General features: G+C 41.1%; 1 protein-coding gene across 2 annotated transcripts; it reads left to right on the top strand.

The window, feature by feature from the left end:
• The first annotated feature begins 131 nt into the window (after positions 1–131).
• ABCG5 (ATP binding cassette subfamily G member 5) lies at positions 132–20,043 on the top strand. Of its 2 annotated transcripts, XM_068158849.1 has the most exons (13): positions 132–327; positions 1,002–1,123; positions 1,495–1,631; positions 1,856–1,954; positions 2,874–3,006; positions 4,791–4,930; positions 6,123–6,252; positions 8,986–9,199; positions 9,509–9,714; positions 10,766–10,904; positions 16,902–17,087; positions 18,714–18,826; positions 19,847–20,043. In XM_068158849.1, the coding sequence occupies exons 1-13, from the start codon at positions 206–208 to the stop codon at positions 20,041–20,043; spliced, it is 1,938 nt and encodes a 645-aa protein (XP_068014950.1). In that variant the 5' UTR covers positions 132–205. The 2 variants fall into 2 exon arrangements, with proteins under 2 accessions (XP_068014950.1, XP_068014952.1); XM_068158851.1 differs by lacking the exon at positions 18,714–18,826 and having other exon boundaries at positions 19,847–19,936.
• Positions 20,044–21,824: the final 1,781 nt, after the last annotated feature.

Here is a 21,824-nt window from a genome sequence, read left to right as displayed (position 1 = left end):
AGCTAATCACCTATTGGTTGAGAGCTCCTCAGCTTTCTTTTAGGCGCATGCCTGGGTTGTAAGCACCTGGGGCAGTGACCTGCTCTGACCTGGGGACAGCAAGGCGTTGCCTCTGCCCAGTGCTAAAGGAGGCATGGTGGTGGCAGCATCGGATACCTGGCCAGCGTTGTGAGGAAGGAAGCTTGCGGGGCCCCTGCACTTCAGGATGTTGGGCAGAGGGTCTCCTGCTGTGGAGAGGAGCAGCAGCAGTGGGCAGACAAGTGAGAAAAAGGCTGCAGGGTGGCTGTCCAACAGCATCAGTGTCCAAGGCATCTCCTACACGATCAGGTAGGGCCAGGGAGGATGGCATGGTGAGCCCCTCCCTGCCAGGAGTTGCTCTGACCCAAGACCAAGGGAATAGGGGCTGGGACCAGTGGGTTGTGGGTTTGACTTCAGCCCAGTAGAGGAAGAATGTTTCCAGGCTGCCTACCTCATGGTGCTGGGCTACCTGCCACAGGGGTAGAGTATGTTGCTTGAGGAAGGCAAAGCCAGTCTGTCCTCCAGAGGGTTTGCCAGTTCCCCTTCACTTCACTGAAAGAGATACTCTAGAGGAGATCTGCAGTGATTGTGCCCTTCCCCACTGCCTTTCCTGCTGTCACCAGAAGGATGACATGAGGCCTGAAGAACACATTCAGGTGCATTAATGGCTGGCAAACATCATCAACAATTAAAGCTTCAGTTCAAGTTTTCCCTTTTGGTCACAGTCTGAAAGCCTCCTAGCAGTCATTCTGAAAAATCTGTTCAGACTTTGTTTTAGATTCCAGGGAACAACGAAGTTAAAAAATTAATGCCTGTGGGCTGTAAGGAGGCAAAACAAATTAAAGATATTTTTTTCCCCCAATATTTAAAAATCCTTGCAGGGGCCCATCCCACATGCAGTAGGCACACACCCTTTACTTGCTTTACACAATTTTTAAAAGTTTCCTCTATTTAATTTCTTTTTCTGATGTTTGTTTTCCAAGAGAACCTGTTGGCCCATGGTGGAACATTGCTTTGTGTCATAAAAAACGTACCCGACAGATACTTAAGGAAGTCTCATTTCACTTAGAGAGTGGCCAGATTATGGGGATTTTAGGAAATTCTGGTAAGTTCTTCCAGTACTTTAAAAGAAATAAGATGAGAATGAATACTGGTGACTTCCACAGTGCTATGAACGTGACCAAGGTCTACATTTGGAACACTGGAATTGCAGGTGGTTTGAATCTCTGCTTTGTAAAACTTTGGTTTTCAGAGTTCCATGTTCTGTGATCTAACTAACAATTGTAACTTAAGTAAAAGATAAAGTTTTTCCCATTTACCTCTCCTTAACTAGCTGCATTTTCGGGACCTATTATTTTAGTCTTATGGAGAATAAACTCACCTTTCTTCTTGTCATATGTCTCCATCCCAGTGAGGCTACTTGCTCTTGAAATAATAAGGTTAATCTCATCACACGTAATTTCTTTTGTTTGAAAGGATCTGGGAAAACAACACTTCTGGATGCAATATCAGGACGCCTGGGACATAAAGAAAACTTCTTTGGTGAAGTGTACATGAATGGGCATCAGTTGAAGAGAGAACAGTTTAGAGATTGCTTCTCTTATGTGCCACAGGTTGATTTCTGCATTTATTCTTGTTCAGCGTGCTTCCTCTCACATAAAGAAAGTACAGCTGCTAGTGTAATGGAGTAGTGTGATCTGATTGCAACTTTTCTATTAAATTTGGTACAAAGCAGCTAATAAATTGTATCAATGAGTGAAGGCTGTGCAAGCAAAGGCAAGATCTTAATTCTCACAGGACTAACTGCCTCTTCCTCTTCACTTTTGTTTTTTTCCAGCATGACACTTTGCTAAGCTTCCTCACCATACAAGAGTCTCTGACCTACACTGCTCTACTAACTCTTCAGAAGTGCTCCGATAGTTGCATCAAAAAGAAGGTCTGTATTTTATCATCTTCCACCAGAAAAGCAGACATTATGTCATGTAATTCTTTCACCAGCAGCATTTGCTGTCCATGGCTGTGTTTTAAGCTTACGAGGTTTTGCAATCCTCATTCTGAAAACGGGGAGAAATTCTCCTGCTGAGGAGTAGGACACAAGATCTCTGATGCTCCTCTGCAAAAGGTTTGTCATGATGCCCCGAAGAATCATTGTTGTGCTGGGACAAAGCTCTCCTGCCCAAAGCTGCAGCGGAGATGCTGCTGTTGGTATGGAAGTCACTTCCCCTTCCCCAGCTGGTAAGGCCAGTCCTCTGCATACTGGCAAGTCTCTTGAAGAGCCGAGCTCACTTTGACACTACTCTGGCTCCTGCTGGATGCCCCTCACTAACCAGAAGAGCTCTGAAAAAGACTGATCTAATAAGCCCCTTACAGTCTACTTTCTTGATAAAACAGGTGTGTTTCAGCCCTACTGAAAAGTCTTTCAGGCCTCTTTTGAGACTAAAGATTGGATATTTCTGACCAGAGGCTTTTGATGTCTGTCTCTTCAGCTATCTTCCATTTAGTATTTTATAATTCCTCAGAGCTGACGTACCATAATGCTCCCTTATTTTGGAAGTCAGACCAGTGCATTATGCTTCATACTGTTACTTCCAGTTCCACCTCTGAACTCAATCTCTTAATGCTAGCTGAAGCTAGAATGTTACTAATTTCTGAATAGATGAAAATAACATTTTTAAAAAATTAATTTAAATAATGCATTACACATAATTAAATAGAAATGAATGCATGCAACCAGCATGTTGGGAAAGTCAGAGATATAAATAATGTACTTTATTTTTCTTTCATTTTTAAAATACTGCACACAGTTACCTGTACTGGGCTGTGCTTAGTCTTTCCAAATGGCAATTATATTTCAGGTGGATGCAGTTTTGGCTGAGCTGAATCTCAGCCACATTGCTGGCAAAATCATTGGAAGCCGTATTTTTGCTGGGATTTCTGGGGGTGAGAGGCGCCGCGTTTCGATTGCAGCCCAGCTGTTACAAGATCCCAGTAAGTACCACTGCATGGATTTACAAAACTAATGTTACTTTGTGCTCCTGAATATAAGTTTAGACTTATGTGTATCCCTTTTAAGTCTTTCTGGGCTTGACTGTTTGGTGTCTGAAATATTGGTTGTGGCACATTATTTATATTATATTTATTATATGCACTCATTGAGCCTTGTAGTGGAGTAGCTGGCAGTAAGCCAGGTATGTGTGAGGCAAAAAAATGCTGATGAATGAAAACCAAAGCAGAGCAGCTAGAAGGATTAGCCATAAGAAACAGCACTGTAAATTTTGTCAGTTTGGAAACAGTTTGATGGAGTGAAATGATTGGATTCTGGAGTCCTCATAGGGGTGCAGAAGTGCCAGGACTGCATACCAGGCTGGAAAGAGCATTTAAATAGCAAAGTGAGGTATATTACTTCTATTGGTCATTCCTAGAGAGTTTATTTGGTGTGGTAATTGCTCAGTAATTCACTAAACTCTACGGTTCACTAAACTCTACAATAAATACTATAGTAATTCTGTGTAGATAAACCTCTGGAGAAATCTCTCCTCCCCTCCTATCCTCATCAAGGTTGAATTACCGTGTTCTATACTATGCCCAGGCAGCCAAGAGGGCCAATGGCATCCTGGCCTGCATCAAGAACAGTGTGGCCAGCAGGAGCAGGGAGGTCGTTCTGCCCCTGTACACTGCACTGGTTAGGCCACACCTCGAGTACTGTGTCCAGTTCTGGGCCCCTCAGTTTAGGAAGGATGTTGACTTGCTGGAATGTGTCCAGAGAAGGGCAATGAAGTTGGTGAGGGGTTTGGAACACAAGCTCTATGACGAGAGGCTGAGGGAGCTGGGGTTGCTTAGCCTGGAGAAGAGGAGACTCAGGGGTGACCTTATTACTCTCTACAACTACCTGAAGGGAGGTTGTAGCCAGGTGGATGTTGGTCTCTTCTCCCAGGCAGCCAGTACCAGAACAAGAGGACACAGTCTCAGGCTGCACCAGGGGAGGTTTAGGTTGGATGTTAGGAAGAAGTTCTATAAAGAGTGATTGCCCATTGGAATGGGCTGCCTGGGGACGTGGTGGAGTCGCTGTCATCGGAGGTGTTCAGGAGGAGACTTGACAGGGTGCTTGGTGCCATGGGTTAGTTGTTTACATGGGTTGGATTGGTTGATGGGTTGGACACGATGATTTTGAAGGTCTCTTCCAACCTGGTTTATTCTATGTATTCTATTCTATGTATTCATCTACGTACTAATAATGGATTTGACTGCAACTTTTACCCTTCTGCATGCAATAAAACCACAAAGAAATGCACCAAAAATCTCTCATCTATGGAATTATATATCCTGTAGTTTAACATCTCTTTGTTCATAACAAATTCTGTGTATATATACATTTAATTCAGATTATGACTTCTAGATAATTATTTAATTCAGATGTAAATTCTAACTAATTGTTTGCTTTTGTAGACATGCTGAAATTTGTCATCATTGTTCTTAGAAGCAAATGTATACATCAAGCCTACTTTGGAAATTTTCAAAATTCACCTGAGGTTACCAAAAAAAGATTTTTCTCTGATCCTGCATCAGTTTTGATGTCCTTATTCCTGGTCATTGAAACCAAACTAGGGAAGCACTAAACCCAAAAGACCACAATATCAGTGCATACTCTGCTTTACACATGTAACTTCACATGTAATTTCTCTACTATTTGCCAAATGAGCTTCAAACGCAGAAGCTGCAACCCTTCCTTCCCATTTACCTGACTTCTAACAATGTTTCTTGTTATTTCACAGAGGTCATGCTGCTTGATGAACCAACAACAGGGCTGGACTGTCTGACTGCAAATCAGATCGTCTCACTTCTCTCAGATCTTGCACACAAAGACAGGATTGTGATTATTACAATTCATCAGCCTCGCTCAGAACTTTTCAGGGTAAATGATACCTACTCACTGTTTGGGTTTGTTGGGGTTTGTTTGGGTTTTGTTGTTTTCTGGGGCTTTGTTCATTTGGTTTTGTTGTTTTGTTGTTGTTTTGTGTTTGTTTGTTGTGCATTTTGGTTTTGTGGGGTTTTTTACATTTTTTTTTTCCAGGACAAAAGTACTGGATTCAACATAGTTTCCTCCAAAAGCTTGCTTTCTTCCCCACCACATAAGCACAGGCTCATCTTGAACATTACAGTTCTGGACTTCTACCAGTGGCAGGGCACTTTTGGACAAATACTGCCCTGTGAAATAGCACACACACTGACTGTGTGCCTAACCTCTGTCTTATTACAGCTACCTAAATCAAAAACACTGAGAGAAGCCATATGTGCAGGTGCTGTAAAAACTAGCACCTTATGTATGCATATTCCAGTAACATTTGCAACTTAAGAGAGGTTAAGCCAGGATTTGGAATTAAAAAAAAAACCAAACACCAAAGTTTCTTTTCCCTTCTTTGTGCCAAGTGATGTAGGTTCATCACTTCATGTGGCCTTGTAGGGTTTGTGCTGCGGACAGCATTTTCCCCTTCCATTACTGTTTCATACTTTTCTGTTCTGATACATCCACCACCCACCACTTGAATCAAAAGCTGACTGAATTGAGTGTAAGTGGTCATGAAGCCACCCAGGAGTGCAAGTGCTTTTCTGGACTGAAAGCAGTCCTGGTGCTTTGGGAATGTAGATTGATCATAGCTGGTAGGAGCCCTGCCTTGGCAAATGCTCACCCAAAGTCCTTAAGCACTTCAGAATAATTTTCCCAACAATTTGGATATTTTACAGTCTGAAGCTACTAAGTGCCAAAGCAGGTCAGTCAGTAAATGAAGGTGCATTAGAAGTGAAGTCAGAAGTCCCATTTCTGTGTGTAGGTTGCCTCTGTAATGCTGTTGTTGCTGACAGTTTTGAGAAGGACTAGTTTTAAGAGTTTTAAGATTTGTCATCTTGCATAACCACTGAAAACCACTGAGAACGCTGAAAGAATGAACAAATTTTGTTTGAGTGAAATATACTAAAGAAGTTTGAATATGTCAAAACTATTTCTTCCTGATCAAAGAATTTTTATTACCAAGACAGCAACTATACTCAAGAAATAATGCACCTCTTCTCAGTACATCTTGCTAATGCATTCATTTGCCTTCCCACAGTTATTTGACAAAATAGCCATCATGAGCTTTGGAGAAATGGTTTTCTGTGGGAACCCTATGGAAATGATCACATTTTTTAGTGACTGTGGCTATTCTTGTCCTGAGCAATCAAATCCTTTTGACTTCTATGGTAAGCTTGTCTAAGTTGTTTTGGTGAAAATATGGGTTTAATTTAGACAAACAAGTTGTTTTCTTCCCCAAATTGAAGTTTTTTCCAGGGACGGAAATGTGTCTGAATTCTCCCCAACTTTGTAATTATTCTCAGTTCAGGGAAGAGAGAGGGCTTGGGCTCGTGTAATCTCTACTAGTTCTATTAAATGGCAGAAGTTTGCTGTATGTCTGAAACACATCAGAAAGTAGTAAACTGCCAATGAAAAAAGGCATCTCAACTTCATGAAGCCTATAGATTCCTGATGGCATCTCCCTATGCCTGTCCCCTGCATGTTGGAAAATCAATTTGATCCCAAATCTTTGGAAAGTCCCATGCTGTTATGTAATCTGTGATGCCAAGCAACTGAAAACAATTGTTGCCTGGAGGAAAGGATGTTAGAATAACTATCAAAGGACTAAAGGCATCAGTTTTCAGAGATTCATACTCTGCAGTTTCCAGAAGTTTGGGGAGTTGCTAATACCAGGTTGAGCTACTGGAGCAGAACAGAGAGAGATGATCACTGTAAGCTGTTGGGAAAAACTGAAGAGCAATGTTTTACCAATCCAGGATGGGGTTAAAAAAAAGGTTAGTATTAGACTTTGGAAATTAGCCTTGGTTTCTATGATTCTATCAGGGAGATGGTGGAGTCACCACCCCTGGAGGTGTCCAAGAGGGGACTGGACATGGCACTTGGTGCCATGGTTTAGTAGTCATGAGGTGTTGAGTGACAGGTTGGACTTGATGGTCTTTGAGGTCTTTCCCAGCCTACCAATCTACCAATGAAATTCATTTAGACCTATCTTTGTTTACAAAATATTCAGCCAGAGTGTCCCAGCGCTGTCTCTTTCTTAAAGGCACAGCCTCAAACGGTCACACTTGTTGATTCTATGATTCTATAATTCCATGATTCACTGCAAGGCACCTGTGTTATCTGAGCCAGGCAGATACACGTTTGAAGACTACGTGTGTGTGCGTGTGCATGCGTACACATGTATGTGCTTCTGGGTTTAAATCTAGCATGTAGGCTAGTTTCTAGCTGAGCGTTAACCAGGGGACTTGACCAATCCAAAAAGTTGCATTCAGAGGAGCCAGCGTTATCCTATTGTCTGGATGACATCCTAAACTCGGAGAGAAGAGAAGATCATTGTTGACATGAAGCTGGAATGGGATGAAGCAGAAAATACTGGTGTGACAGCAAGGATAATTTTGCCTTCATGAATTTGAATAGTCTTGAAAAGCATAGATGATTTGAGATTTAGACCTGCTTTTACAAAAGCTTATTAAAGAGAGTACTGCATTCTTCAAATGTCAGCCTTTGAATGTGACAAGAAAACGAAAAAATACAGTTTAGAGCAAAGAATCAGCAGAATATTTAGTCTCTGGAAATTGGTAGTTTATATTTTTGGGGCGATTTAATGATGTGAATGAAGGGACATATTCTGATATAATTTACACCAACAGCAGAGGAAACTTAATCCTATGTATTTCGTGTGGATTGTGTTATTGAAACGTATCTATGTTTTGGATGGCCATATTTACAGAACCGAGGACTTAATTTTGCATCTGTTTACCATTAAAGACATTTCTGCTGAATTCCAGCTTTCAGAACACTAGGGAACTATTCATCAGCTTAAATCAGGGTTTGAGGACAACATAAAAATCTTGGACAAGGCCTCCTTTTCCTCTTGTTCAGTTTGTATTTTGAAGTTGAGTGTAACACCACAAAAGTAAGGAAGACAGAATCTTTGGGAAGAAATTACTGATAAAGGCATCAGCTCTAGAGGAGTAATATAAAAGTTATTCCTGAGAGCGATGGTTTTGGTTTTGAAACTTTCCTATTAGGGAAAAAGGAAATGTGTAATGCATTTTGTAATGCACTTGCTGAATCTGTGTGACTTGTATAAATAGCACACACCAAGTTCCCATCTGCTAGTGACAGAATTGTTGGTGTTGGGAATAGGTATGGGTGGATTTGTTAGAAAGCAACATTCATACTGTGAAGTATTTACCTTTTATAAGTTCCACAGTAGTAAGTCATATTTCTTTCAGCCTGCTAGGGGAATTTGGTCTGCTGAACATCTTCTAACTTAACACTGAAGTAGCAGTGTGTCTGAGGAGATGGGTAAACCCCAGTGCAACACTGCAGTAACAGCTCAAGTAGTAGAGAAGAGCAGTGTTTCTGCAGCGTGAGCTCAACTCAACTGAGAAATAGAGCTCCATAGTTACAGAAGAGCAGGTAGAGGACAAGGGAAAATCAAGGAGCCATGTCTCAGCATTTGTCTGAAAACCTGAAAAATACATGACCAGAAAGTCATCTCTTCATCCTCATCAGTGTTGAGCCTCAGATGGTGCTCTACCTTGCTCTCAGCAGCAGTAATGCTTCACGGGTGGCACAGCTCTCAGCTGAGCAAGGAGAATGCTGAAGATCTGACCATCACACCACTCAGTCCTTGCATTTCCAATTAAAGGACTCAAAATTCAGAGTCCTACAGAGGCCACAAAACACAGATATTTTTTGTGGCTGCACATTTATTCATTCATGCTGCTTCTAACAGAGGGAGGAATAAAAGAAACATTGAACACTTTTGGTGGACCTTTCCTTCTTCTTTACAGATTTTAGGATAGAGACAAGGAAAGGTTAGTTGCAAGGGGGAAGAGACAGGAAGGGAAACTGATGTGTATATATAGTGTAAATACTTTGTAAATTTACAGCGGATGTGACGTCTGTGGATACCAGAAGCCAGGAACGTGAACTTGAAACCTACAGTAGGGTTCAGGTAATTGTATCAGCCTACAAAAACTCAGAGATCTTTACCAAAGTCCTGGCAGCCATTGAAAGAACAAAGTATATGAAAGAACTGCCACCAATACCATTCAAAAACAAAGACTCACCCTGTGCCTTTTTCAAATTATGGATTCTTTTACGGTAAGACTTTTTTTTTTCCTTTCCTTCTTTTTTTTTTTGGGGGTGGGGTGGGGTGGGGTTGTGTGTGTGTGTTTCTTTTATAAAAGAAACATATCTTTCCTTATGCTAATCTTTTGGGATCTTCCCCCCATATCTAAATGCAATTATTTGTTTATTTATTTATTGTTGTCTACCACTGTGTTTGTCCCTGTCTTTTTAAAACCTTTTTGTGGACACTGTGTGTAAGACTTGTTCAGATCTAAATATATTACCAACATGTGATCAGTCACAGCTAACAGGTGTATTGTTATCAATTTATTTCATTACCAGGAGGACAATGAGAAACTTCTCCAGAGATAAGATGGGCATCATCATGCGTCTCCTCCAGAATTTGTTATTTGGATTGTTTGTAGCATTTTTCCTTCTCAGACTAAACAGTGACTTGGTGAAAGGAGCTGTGCAGGACCGCGTGGGGCTTGTTTACCAGTGCGTGAGTGCCCCGCCCTACACTGGGATGCTCAATGCTGTTGCCCTTTGTGAGTTTCTGTCCCGAGTTATTTGCGGCAGTTATTGATGCCACTATTTTGTCAATAAGAAAAATTCTTATTTGAATATTATTATGTAAAGGTTCTTAACAGTTCTAGATAATGTTAGAACTGATATAGAAATATGAATTTCAAAAGTGAAGCAACAGGAAGCTTCATGGCATAGAACCAGGTTCAGTGCACTTCATGAAGGAATCAGTCTCAAGCTCCGCCAGGGGAGGTGTAAGCTGGATGTTAGGAAGAAGTTCTTCCCAGAAAGAGAGATTGGCCATTGGAATGTGCTGCCCAGGGAGGTGGTGGAGTCACCATCACTGGAGGTGTTTAAGAAGAGACTGGATGGGGTTCTTGGTGCCATGGCTTAGTTGATTAGATGGTGTTGGGTAATGGGTTGGACTTGATAACCTCGAAGGACTTTTCCAACATGGTTAATTCTATTCTATTCTATGTACCCTGATCCCTGCCTCCTTTTCACAACAGACCTCTGTATGGAGGCTTTATTATGAGAGACCTTAGCTTGCCTGCATGTGGTGTTACAAAAAGCAGGACAAGGTCTGGGCCTGTACTTAACATCTTAAGATCAAAACCACTCTAGACAACAGTTAAGCAGAATTAGATTTAAGATTATTTTGTTATTATTACTTTTTTCCTCTTACATCTGCCATACTAAGACCAACAGTAGGTTCTATTTGCAACTCTAAAAACTATTCTGTTTACATACACTCCTCTTGTCACTTTGAGATGAGAGCACCTCAAGAAATTATCCAGTGATGGAAGTTTCTTCCATCTGCAAAAAGAGAAGACTGTCCTGCATGTTGCCTAGCTAGCCCTTTTTCATTAAGCTTACAACTTTTGCAATCTGCAGGGCGCTTGTTTTCCATGGTTTTAGTGGGCGGAGTGGGGGAAGCAATCAGATCTGTTTAGCCAGAATATTTCTGATACATTCTCAAAGTTGTCTCTGTGCTTTGGGTCATTTTTGCTAGCAACAAGTCTTGATTTCTTTACTCAGTTGTGATTTAATTTATTTCTTATATGTTTAATTTAGTCCCACCTTTACGTGCTATCAGTGACCAAGAAAGTAAAGACGGCTTGTATAAGAAGTGGCAAATGCTTTTAGCGTATATAGTACATTTCCTACCCTTCAGTGTCATCAGTGTGGCAATATTCAGCACATTTATATACTGGTAAGCATTTCTACCATCTATTGGATTCTTATTTTCTTTTTCTTACCAGTTTCAATTCTGTTGTCAGCAGCAAGTCTCCTGGCCTGGCTTCCTGCTGTTGTGTCTCAGAATGAATACAGACAAAGCTTAAGGAAAGGTGACATATTTTTAGCTCTTTTCTTTCAGGTGGTGTTAAAACACTTTATGAGTAAGTAAACATCCCATTCTGTAGGCAACTTGGCAAGTTTTAATGGGCCTGGGACATTCATCATTCTTGTGTCATACCCCAAGCAGGAAGTGTCATTTGCTAAGACTGCAAATAAGAGGGTAGAAAATGATGAGGCAGAGGACAGTATGCAATAGTAACAAAGCATTCTACTGGGACATTGGTCCAACTACAGCATATGGAAGTAGGAAGACCTGGATCCCTCTCATCCACTCTCCAGGAAGAGTAAATTTCTGAAGTAATACTTCAGAATGGGGTGATATCTCATCTGTTGGTTGCTTTATGTGTAGCATAGGTCTGCTCTTCCATTAATTTCTCACCTTCTGAACTTAATATGAGTCCATGTCTGCTTATGCAAGCTAATAGCAAAGCAATCAGGGCCAATTTCTGCTCCTCCAGATGTTTGCATGGGTTGAGTTTTTGTAGTTTGGTGCTGATATTAAAAAGAGCAGTTTTGTTTAAGCAAGGCCATTTTTTTCCTCTTTGTCCCCTTACTACTTGGGCTTTTATTTTTGCAATCTGTCAGCACTGCCTGCTTCAGGCAGTGCTCCCTCAGAAGGCTGTTTTTCACAGACAAGCTGAAATTACTTCTCCCACCAAGAATTTAGAGGATGCTCTGCCAGAGCCCTTCTGTTTCTGCCCGCTAGTGAACTGATTGTTGATAAGGCAGCCACTTGGAAAGCACCTTCCCAGGCTCATTGAGGGAAGGGCTGTGGACTTTCTAAAGATCACAATCCACTCTTTGTCACTCCTTAATGAGCAGGAAATTTGTATGGGCAGAGACTTTGCCTTGTGATTTGGTAGCGTCAAACACAATCAGTAGTCAAGAATGTCTCTGGTTAATAGGTAATATTTACAGATACTAGCCTCTCAATATCTTTGCTAATTGTGGTTGTTTAGAAGCCATCAGCAATGTGTCAGAGTGATTTCATAGTGCCCTTAGACCTCAGAGTACGCCGTTTCTCTATGAAATTTTGAACGTTGTATCTGTGCAGAACTGAATTTAACTGAATGGACTAACTTTTGTAGAGCCTCTGGTAGGTGCTCTTACAAACCTCAGAGTTTGTATTTGTAGGGTCAGATGGTTTGGGTCATACAGACTCAAAATCGTACGTGACCAGCAAGTCTGACCAAGAACAAATACAGCAACTTTTGCAATCAAGTAAATGCACTCTGTGTGACAGTTTAGGCTATGCCATTAAGAAAAGGATAGCTACAGAATTCTCTAGCTGAATGTTTGGGTGTAAAAAGGAAAACAAAGATTAATTCCAAATGGATTTCATTGGGCCGATGTGAGATGTACCATAGCAAATATTTCTAACATTCTTTTCTCTCACTCACTCCAGCTTCAGTCTGTCTTTTGTTTCTTGGCCACAATGCATGCCGCTGACCCTGGACTGAAACTGATAAGAAAACTAACTTCTTAACAACTGCTTTGAGCTAACAAATTCCCCTTAATATCCTTTTCTCTCTCTTTCTCCTTTTTCGTCTAATTAACTGGGGAGGAAAGGGAAGGGGGAGAGAGGTTAGGGGGAACCCAAGGTGGGATCCTCCTGCAAGGGGGATTTTTCCTGTGTTATTTCCTGTAAATTCTTGTATAATATTGTAAATACTGTATATTTTGCATATATTCATTGCATTTCATTATTGCTTGTAAAATACAGCCTTCATTCACTTCTCCAACTTGGGTTAGCTGTGCTTTAGTAGTTGCCATCACAGAGACATGGTGGGACGACTCACATGACTGGAGCACTGCAATTGATGGCTACAGGCTCTTCAGGAGAGACAGGCAAGGAAGAAGGGGTGGAGGGGTAGCCCTTTACATCAGGAAGGCACTAGATGCCATTGAGCTGGAGATCAGGGACCATCAGGTTGAGTGCCTGTGGGTGAGAATTAGAGGGAAGGCCAACAGGGCTGACATCCTGGTTGGAGTCTGTTATAGACCACCCAACCAGGAGGAGGATCTTGATGAGTCATTCTATAGGCAGCTTAAGGCTGTCTCAAGATCGCCTGACCTTGTTCTCATGGGTGACTTCAACTTGCCTGATATCTGCTGGGATCTTAACATAGCAGAGAAGAGGCAATCTAGGAAGTTCTTAGAATGCATGGAGGACAGCTTCTTATCCCAGGTGCTGCGTGAGCCTACCAGGGGTAAGGCTATGCTTGACCTCCTCTTCACCAACAGGGAAGGGCTGGTGGGTGATGTGGTGTTTGGAGGGTGCTTAGGGGCCAGTGACCACGAGATAATTGAATTCTCAGTATTTGGTCAAGCTAAGAGGGGTAGCAAGAAGACCTCCACTCTGGATTTCCGGAGGGCGGACTTCAGGCTATTCAAGGAACTAATTCAGAGGCTTCCTTGGGATAAAGCCCTTAAAAACAAAGGGGTCCAGGAGAGCTGGTCCTACTTCAAGGAAGAACTGTTGAAGGCTCAGGGACAGGCTGTGCCAATGTGCTGGAAGATGAGCCGCCGGGGCAGACGGCCAGCCTGGATGGTTAAAGAACTTTTAATGGAACTGAGGGAAAAAAAGAGGGTGTATCACCTTTGGAAGAGAGGGGAGGCAACCCGTGAAAAATTTAAGGATGTTGCTAGGTCTTGCAGGAAGAAAATTAGGGAGGCAAAAGCACACTTGGAGCTTAAACTGGCCTCTGCTGTGCAGGAAAACAAAAAGTCCTTCTATAAATACATTAATAGCAAGAGGAAGGGCAAGGACAACCTCCACTCCTTGGTGGACACGGAGGGGAATGTTGTAACAGAGGATGAGGAAAAGGCAGAGATACTTAACACCTTCTTTGCCTCAATTTTTACTAGCAGGACAGAATGTCTTCCAGACAGCTGGTCTGCAGAGCTGGCAGAAGGAGGCAGGGAGCAGCATAGTTTTCCTCTGTTCCAGAATGGGGTAGTTGGTGATCTGCTCAGCCGCTTGGATCCCCACAAGTCCATGGGACCAGATGGGATCCATCCTAGGGTGCTGAGAGAGCTGGCAGATGAGCTGGCCAAGCCGCTCTCCATCATTTTTCAGCAGTCCTGGCTCACTGGAGATGTCCCAGAGGACTGGAAGCTGGCCAATGTGGTGCCCATCCACAAGAAGGGCTGGTTGGCTGAGCCAGGGAATTACAGGCCTGTCAGCCTGACCTCAGTGCCAGGCAAGATCATGGAACAGGTCATCCTGAGTGCAATCACACAGCACTTAGAGGATGGCCAAGGGATCAGGCCCAGCCAGCATGGATTTAGGAAGGGCAGGTCCTGCCTGACCAACATGATCTCCTTCTACAAGCAGGTGACCTACCTGGTGGATGTGGGGAGGCCTGTGGATGTAGTCTACCTGGACTTCAGCAAGGCCTTTGACACCGTCTCCCACAGCAAACTGCTGGCCAAGCTGTCAGCCCATGGCTTGGACAGCAGCACTCTGAGCTGGGTTAGGAACTGGCTGGAGGGCCGAGCCCAGAGAGTGGTGGTGAATGGTGCCACATCCAGCTGGCAGCCAGTCACTAGTGGTGTGCTCCAAGGATCAGTGCTGGGCCCCATCCTTTTTAACATCTTTATTGATGATCTGGATGAGGGCATTGAGTCGATCATCAGTAAATTTGCTGACGACACCAAGCTGGGGACAGGAGTTGATCTGCTGGATGGTAGAGAGGCTCTGCAGAGAGACCTCGACAGGCTGGACAGATGGGCAGAATCCAACGGCATGAGACTGAACACATCCAAGTGCCGGGTTCTGCATATTGGCCACAACAACCCTATGCAGTGCTACAGGCTGGGGTCAGAGTGGCTGGAGAACAGCCAGGTAGAGAGGGACCTGGGGGTGCTGGTTGATGGTAGGCTGAACATGAGCCTGCAGTGTGCCCAGGCAGCCAGGAGGGCCAATGGCATCCTGGCCTGCATCAAGAACAGTGTGGCCAGCAGGAGCAGGGAGGTCATTCTGCCCCTGCACACTGCACTGGTTAGGCCACACCTAGAGTCCTGTGTCCAGTTCTGGGCCCCTCAGTTTAGGAAGGATGTTGACTTGCTGGAATGTGTCCAGGGAAGGGTAACAAAGTTGGTGAGGGGCTTGGAACACAAGCCCTATGAGGAGAGGCTGAGGGAGCTGGGGCTGCTTAGCCTGGAGAAGAGGAGACTCAGGGGTGACCTTATTGCTCTCTACAACTACCTGAAGGGGGGTTGTAGACAGGCAGAGGTTGGTCTCTTCTCCCAGGCAGCCAGCACCAGAACAAGAGGACACAGTCTCAGGCTGCGCCAGGGGAGGTTCAGGCTGGAGGTCAGGAGGAAGCTTTACACAGAGAGAGTGATTGCCCACCGGAATGCGCTGCCCAGGGAGGTGGTAGAATTGCCATCACTGGAGGTGTTCAGGGGGAGACTTGACAGGGTGCTTGGTTACATGGGTTAGTTGATTAGGTGGTGTTGGATGATAGGTTGGACGTGATGATCTTGAAGGTCTCTTCCAACCTGCTTTACTCTATTCTATTCTATTCTATTCTATTCTATTCTATTCTATTCTATTCTATTCTATTCTATTCTATTCATGTGGGTGCGGGTGGATTAAACCATCTCACCACTACACTCTGTTCATGCGGGTTTTCCTAGCTGAAGATACCTCTGAGAAATGCTCTAGGAGTCTCTATAATCCTACCATTCTATGTCTATAATATTCTCATTTTGATTTTTTCCCCCTACTATTCCAGGTTTCCCTCTCTTTCTGTCCCTACCCTGGACTGACTAGTCTGTATTTACATATCTCGGTGTAAAGTAATAGAGCACCTCAGAGAAGGTAATACTTTTATGCTAGGGCTTTAGGAAGCTGTTTCTTCTGCATCAATCTGTGATTAAGGGTTGCTAGCTCATTGAACGTTTAATACTTGAAGAGTCAATGTTCAGCCATCTATTTATAATAGACATTATTTTGGCCATTACAAAAAAATGCTACAGAAAGCCTATGAGAAAATTAATGCTTCTATTTTAAGACCATGTTGAAACATTGTGGATTAAAAAAAAAAATAGAGAGAGTGCCTTGCATTGAGCAGTAAATAAGGAAACAAAATATTGAATAGCTGCTTCTGGGTAAGGCAAAGCATGCAGGCAATACCAAGTGTGAGGCTATTGTGGTAAAAGTATCTAGGAAAAAGAGTACTATGTAATAAAAGGCTTTACCATCTCTCATCTATACTAAAAAGTTTGCCAAGCAACTGCTGGCCTTTCTTCACTTTTTAAATTGCTAGTACAGTTCGGGAGGATTTTTTTTTCCTCTGGTTAGCTAGAGAAAAGCTTGGAATTGCAGGTTGTATGAGAGTGGAGGAGTAGGGAGGAAATTGTATTTGGATGAACTACATGGGTGGTGAATTCAATCAGCCTGCCATTTAATCAAGTATATCCTTTTTCATATTTGCACTCACACTATCAGAAGTGCAAAATTCCATCTGTTAATTATCTCCATAAAGATGTTCCTTAAATATGCAACCTACATAAGTAACTCCCTGTGCACAAACCCTAAAATGAGGAGGATGTTGGTTTGAGGGATTGTAAAAGCTATGACGGTTACCCTGAAAAAACACAGATTTCTGCTACAATGATATGTTTACATAACCCTGTTCAATCTAGATGGAGTAAACCTAATATATCTGCACTTCTGTGACAGTATTAAGTGGATGTGCTTTATGTTAAGGCTTCAAAGAACATACTAAGGCTTAAGACATAAACTGTTAACTTAATGAACTGTGAACAAAAATAAAAGCTACTTTCACATTTAATACCCAAACATTGGTTTTTAAATCTTCTTTTGCTCACTTTTGTATAGGACTACAGGGTTGTATCCTGATGCTTCCAGATTTGGGATTTTCTTTGCTGCTGTCCTGGCATCTCATATAATCGGTGAACTACTAACGCTTGCTATACTTGGAGTGGTTCAAAACCCAAATATAGTCCAAAGTGGAGTGGTGCTGCTTAATTCAGCAGGTGTGATAGTGGGAACAGGACTAGTAAGGTAGGAAAAAGATTTTTATTTCATTCTGGTGTCAACATTAAAATAATTTACCTATGGTAGAGGTTACTGAGCAGTTTGTTTTGCAGAAGCACGATAACACACAGGTAGCAATGGAAATAAAGTACAGCTGTTATCCTTCAGAGGCAGAAATACCTTATCATGTTAGACCTTGTACTAAACACACAAACCAGACACTTTGTAATGTCAGATATCAACCAAGACATGAACTTTTTGCAAATGAACTGAAGATAAAACTGAGAAATTAGTATCTGTCAGCTCAGGTGAATTCTTTCACTTATGCTGACATGATGATGTCAAATGCTGTCCTCATTAAAGAAGCCTATTTAAAAAAAAGAGTTCCTACAGCTTTTAGAAACTGCTGAAATCAGGCATTAAATGTTGGGAATGATGGTTTGGGAAACAAACAAACAAATGAAGAACCTCAGATGTTCTCAACTATCTTAGTCCTGTTATTCTCCAGTTAAGCATTAAACTTTTCAGACACTTCTCTACATTAAAAAGTGGTATTGTAAATGTGTGAAAATTGTGATCCACTCGCCCTATTACTGTGCAAATGTTTTTGCATTTTAATTGCATGAACTTTGGTTTTCCCATTGTATTTTTCAATAATTTAATTACTGTTAAGAAACATGACAAGTTGGACTTGATGATCTCTGAGGTCTTTTCCAACCTTATTGATTCTATAATTCTGTGATTATTGTCAAAATAAGATTTCTTGAGGTCTTACATGATGTGTTCACCTGAGACCTTTCTGATGAAAACTAAGTAAACCTAAGAGATGATGTCACGTTGTCCTCAAGTAAAGTGTGTAAGTCTCATATAACTGATAACGCTTTGTCTTTTCAAAGCAGATCTCAGCTTACCAAATATAACATGGTGAATGTCTAATTACTTGATCCCTGTCTAATTTCAGGAAGATGTATGTTTGTAGACACAACACAGTTATTCCCACTATCATAGTCTAATGGCAACTGCTATAAAATGGTTTCTAGCCTTATTTTATAGTAGAGACATTGCTAATTAATATTGTGAATCTCTTTGTTTAATCTTCATAGGCAATGAAGGATGTTCAAAATATTACTGGGACTTGGGTTGCTGATTTACTTGTTTACTTCCTTATTAAGTCTTTCAGTATTCTAGGTGCAGAAATTGCCTGGTCTTGTTGAATGACGTTATTTCAAGTTTCATGCTCTTTTTTCCTTCTCATTATTTTGGATTCATTTTTTGTTTTGCTATCAATTCACTTCCCCCCCCCCCCCCCCAGTGAATTGATATTCAGTCTTTCTGGTTTTGAGGATGTAGTGAGGGAGTTTCTTACCTCAGAAGAAACACATTTTTGCAACTAAGCTTTATATTGGCTTTTGTAATTTTCAGTTTATCATTGCAATGCAAATAGCAAACCACTTCACAGAACTATTTGTCACTACCCATAAACTCTTTGTGTCCTAATTTCTCACAAAAAAGGACTTTATGATTGAAAACCTGACAGGTACAGCCCAAACCTGTTTCTGTAACAGGCTATGACCAAAGAGCTTGTTCTAATTTGGGAGAGAACTGGCTCTTGTAACATAACAAAAGTCAGTTTAACTTCTCTGTTTCTTTAAGGACCCTCGAAGAAATGCCAACACCGTTTAAAATACTCAGTTATCTTACCTTTCAAAAATACAGCACTGAAATTCTTATAGTCAATGAATTTTATGGCTTGAACTTCACATGTGGTAAGTGTTAAAACGAGGGCAACTTTTAAGCCAACTGTGAATAATTTTAATGAGTTGTAAATGTTTGTTTTCCTTCTACCTTTTGTCAGCAAGATAGACAAATTTTTACTCTTTTTAAATTTCCTTCAGTTTTGATCTTTCTCTTCACCTCCTCTTTTAACCCCCTTTGCAGCAGTTTCAGTAGGTAGACTTTGCAACCTGTATGAGCTTTATCAGAGCAGTATTACACAGATCAATACAATTGCACAATATAAGATCAAAGATCAGTGCAATGAGCACTGACAGGTAACATCTGACCAGATGTTTTCTCTAGTGCTCATGAAGCTTCAATTCACCTATGTTACCACGGCATATACTGAGCAGCTTGGATCTGTAAGGCTGGGCTTTGCTGGTTGTAAGCAAGATAATCAGTAAAACAGAATGAATCATGTTGGCACGCTAATTCCATCAACGGAGTATAGCTTACATCTTTGGACCTACCCTCTTTTGAGCTTTATAATCAGGTGTCTGCACTCCTCTCCAAGGCTTGATGTTCTTCATCTATTAAACTCTTGTCCCTCTTTATTACAAGATAGTCCCCATTTCTTGAATTCTGGAAGCACTGAACAAAAGTGAACGCTAAGTCTAGAACACTGGCCAATTTGCTTTATGAACACACACCACCCCATTCATGCCCTCTGATAACATCTGTGCAGAGTCATAAATCATCTTTCGTTTGGCATGAACAAACCAGAAAGCTCCTAGTGACTCTTTATTCTTCTCTTCAAATACTATGATATAGATTAACTGCAGAAACATATGGCTTGTCTGTTCTTATTCCAAAATAAGAAATATACTGCTGTGGGTATAGTTCGTTCAAATAGCATTAGGATGAGGTATGTGACATACACAGAATGGTAGGGGGTGGAAGGCACCTTGAAGATCATCCAGTCCAGCCCCCAATTAACTGTATGGGTGAGGTATTTAAGTGGATGAATTAGATACTGAAGCTGCTAATGAAATTAATTTTTCTTCTGACAGGTGAAGCCAATGCTTCCACTGCAACTACTCCTGCATGCGTTTTCTCTCATGGCACTCAGTTCGTCGACAAACAGTTTCCTGATGCATTGTCCTGCTTTACAGTCAATTTCCTCATACTTTATGCTTTTCTACCAGGACTTGCCATTATAGCAGTTCTGAGCTTCAAAATAAGAGAAAGAATTATTGACAGGCAATAAACATGTAGCAGTTCTAATAATGTCTAATACTGCACTTTTAGCTTTATTAAGTTGAAGACGTAAGGTGTTGGGTTTTAGATAGAACTTAAATGATTATACAAATAGAAACACATTCATCTTATGCTTGTTTCTTAATGGATGTTTTCCCATCTTGAGAAACAATGATCTCTTAGGAGTGTGAATGTCTTCCTGCTGTTGGTGTTCTAACCCCACTCCACTGTAATCATCCACAGTATCACCTTTTCAAGGACTTCCAAATTTAATTTAGTAAATTGCTGTTCTCAGCAACAGTGTAGCAACGGTGCTCTGATTTGTTCCTCCCTATTGTATTTTTTAACTATTACAGACAAAGAGTGCTGCTACAACTAGTAAATCTCATTTCCAGAATTGTGTTCTAAGTCCTACATTTTGGTTTGATACCATTCCAGGGATTTGTAGAAAGAAAACAACCAAACACATGTACATAGAGATAGAATCAACAGATCACTCCAGTCTAATCTTATGCATACTCTACAAAGAATGGGTACAGATCTTTAATCAGTATAAAAGTTATCTAACACATTTTTGTCTTGTAAGGTATGGTAAATTAGAGAAGACAGGTATGTTATTTATATCTCTTCCTTCTTTTCATTATCAAGCTCTAAATCTCATTTTGGGAGCAGTTTGTGAATTACTGGAACAATTTTTTCTCTGTTAATAAAATGTCAATTTATCTTTAAAAATAATGACCCAAGTTGTTTGCCAGTTATTGGAAGTGATACAGGTGGCATCTTTGGAAATAATTCTCATGGGCTCACTAAGGACCCAAGGAGTCTAATTTATGCATTTAATACATACAAGTACCTCTCAAAACTGAAAACCTACGAAAAACAGAATTCCTAAATTTTGTAACCAAGTTTTCATGTTCACTGAAGAAACTATTAATTGCAGAGGGATACCCAGACATTTATTTGAGGAGGAAACTATATTTGTATCTTCAAATTCCTATATAATATAATTAATTTTGAGATGATGCACTTTGTAACAAAGAAATTGAAATCCTCAGGTTAACACAAGTTCTCTAAACAGGGAGGCCAATATTTTTTCCAGTATCTTTACATATAGTTTTCTGAGATACAAATGTTATATATTAAAAATAATAAGTAACTTTAAAGAGATGGAAAGACAGCAGATTAGTTTGCCTTTCCCATTTTTATGCACATGTAGGGCTGTCCATCAGGGAACATTTTTACCATCCAGTCTGCCAAGTGATTGTTCAGACATTTACTCTCTGACAACTTTTAGCTTTCACGACAGCCCCCTGGCTTTAAACAAGAGCTTGTCTTGCACATCTGTAAGGAATATGGGTATTAGTTATGATTTATGAAAATATGAATTATGACAATTTTAGCAATAACCAACAATTATTAATAAACCTTAAACAGTATTTATATGAAGATCCTAGTGTACAGTCATGGAATATTTCCCATAAACTGGTACAGTTTAACAATTCTGAGCCCAACTAGAAAAATACAAAATAGCTATTCAAATAGAACCAATGTTGCAATTTTGTCGTTTGTCCACCAGATGGCGACTCAATGAGAAACGTGCATCTGCTAAATAGCTAGGTATCAGGCACATGCAATAAAGGAACCTTTCAGAGGCACAAATCAATTTACGATGATGAATTCTGTCTCTGGGCATTGCCGGGGAGGCTACTTACAAACCATAACTTACAATAGCACGTGGACTAAAGCACGGGGATTTTAAACAGAACCAAATTTGGTGGTAGACACATGAAC

The sequence above is a fragment of the Melanerpes formicivorus genome, unplaced genomic scaffold (assembly GCF_026170545.1).
Source record: "Melanerpes formicivorus ecotype bairdi unplaced genomic scaffold, bMelFor1.0.p_v2 SCAF_43, whole genome shotgun sequence".
Lineage (NCBI taxonomy): Eukaryota > Metazoa > Chordata > Aves > Piciformes > Picidae > Melanerpes > Melanerpes formicivorus.
This window is presented reverse-complemented; position numbering and strand designations above follow the sequence as displayed.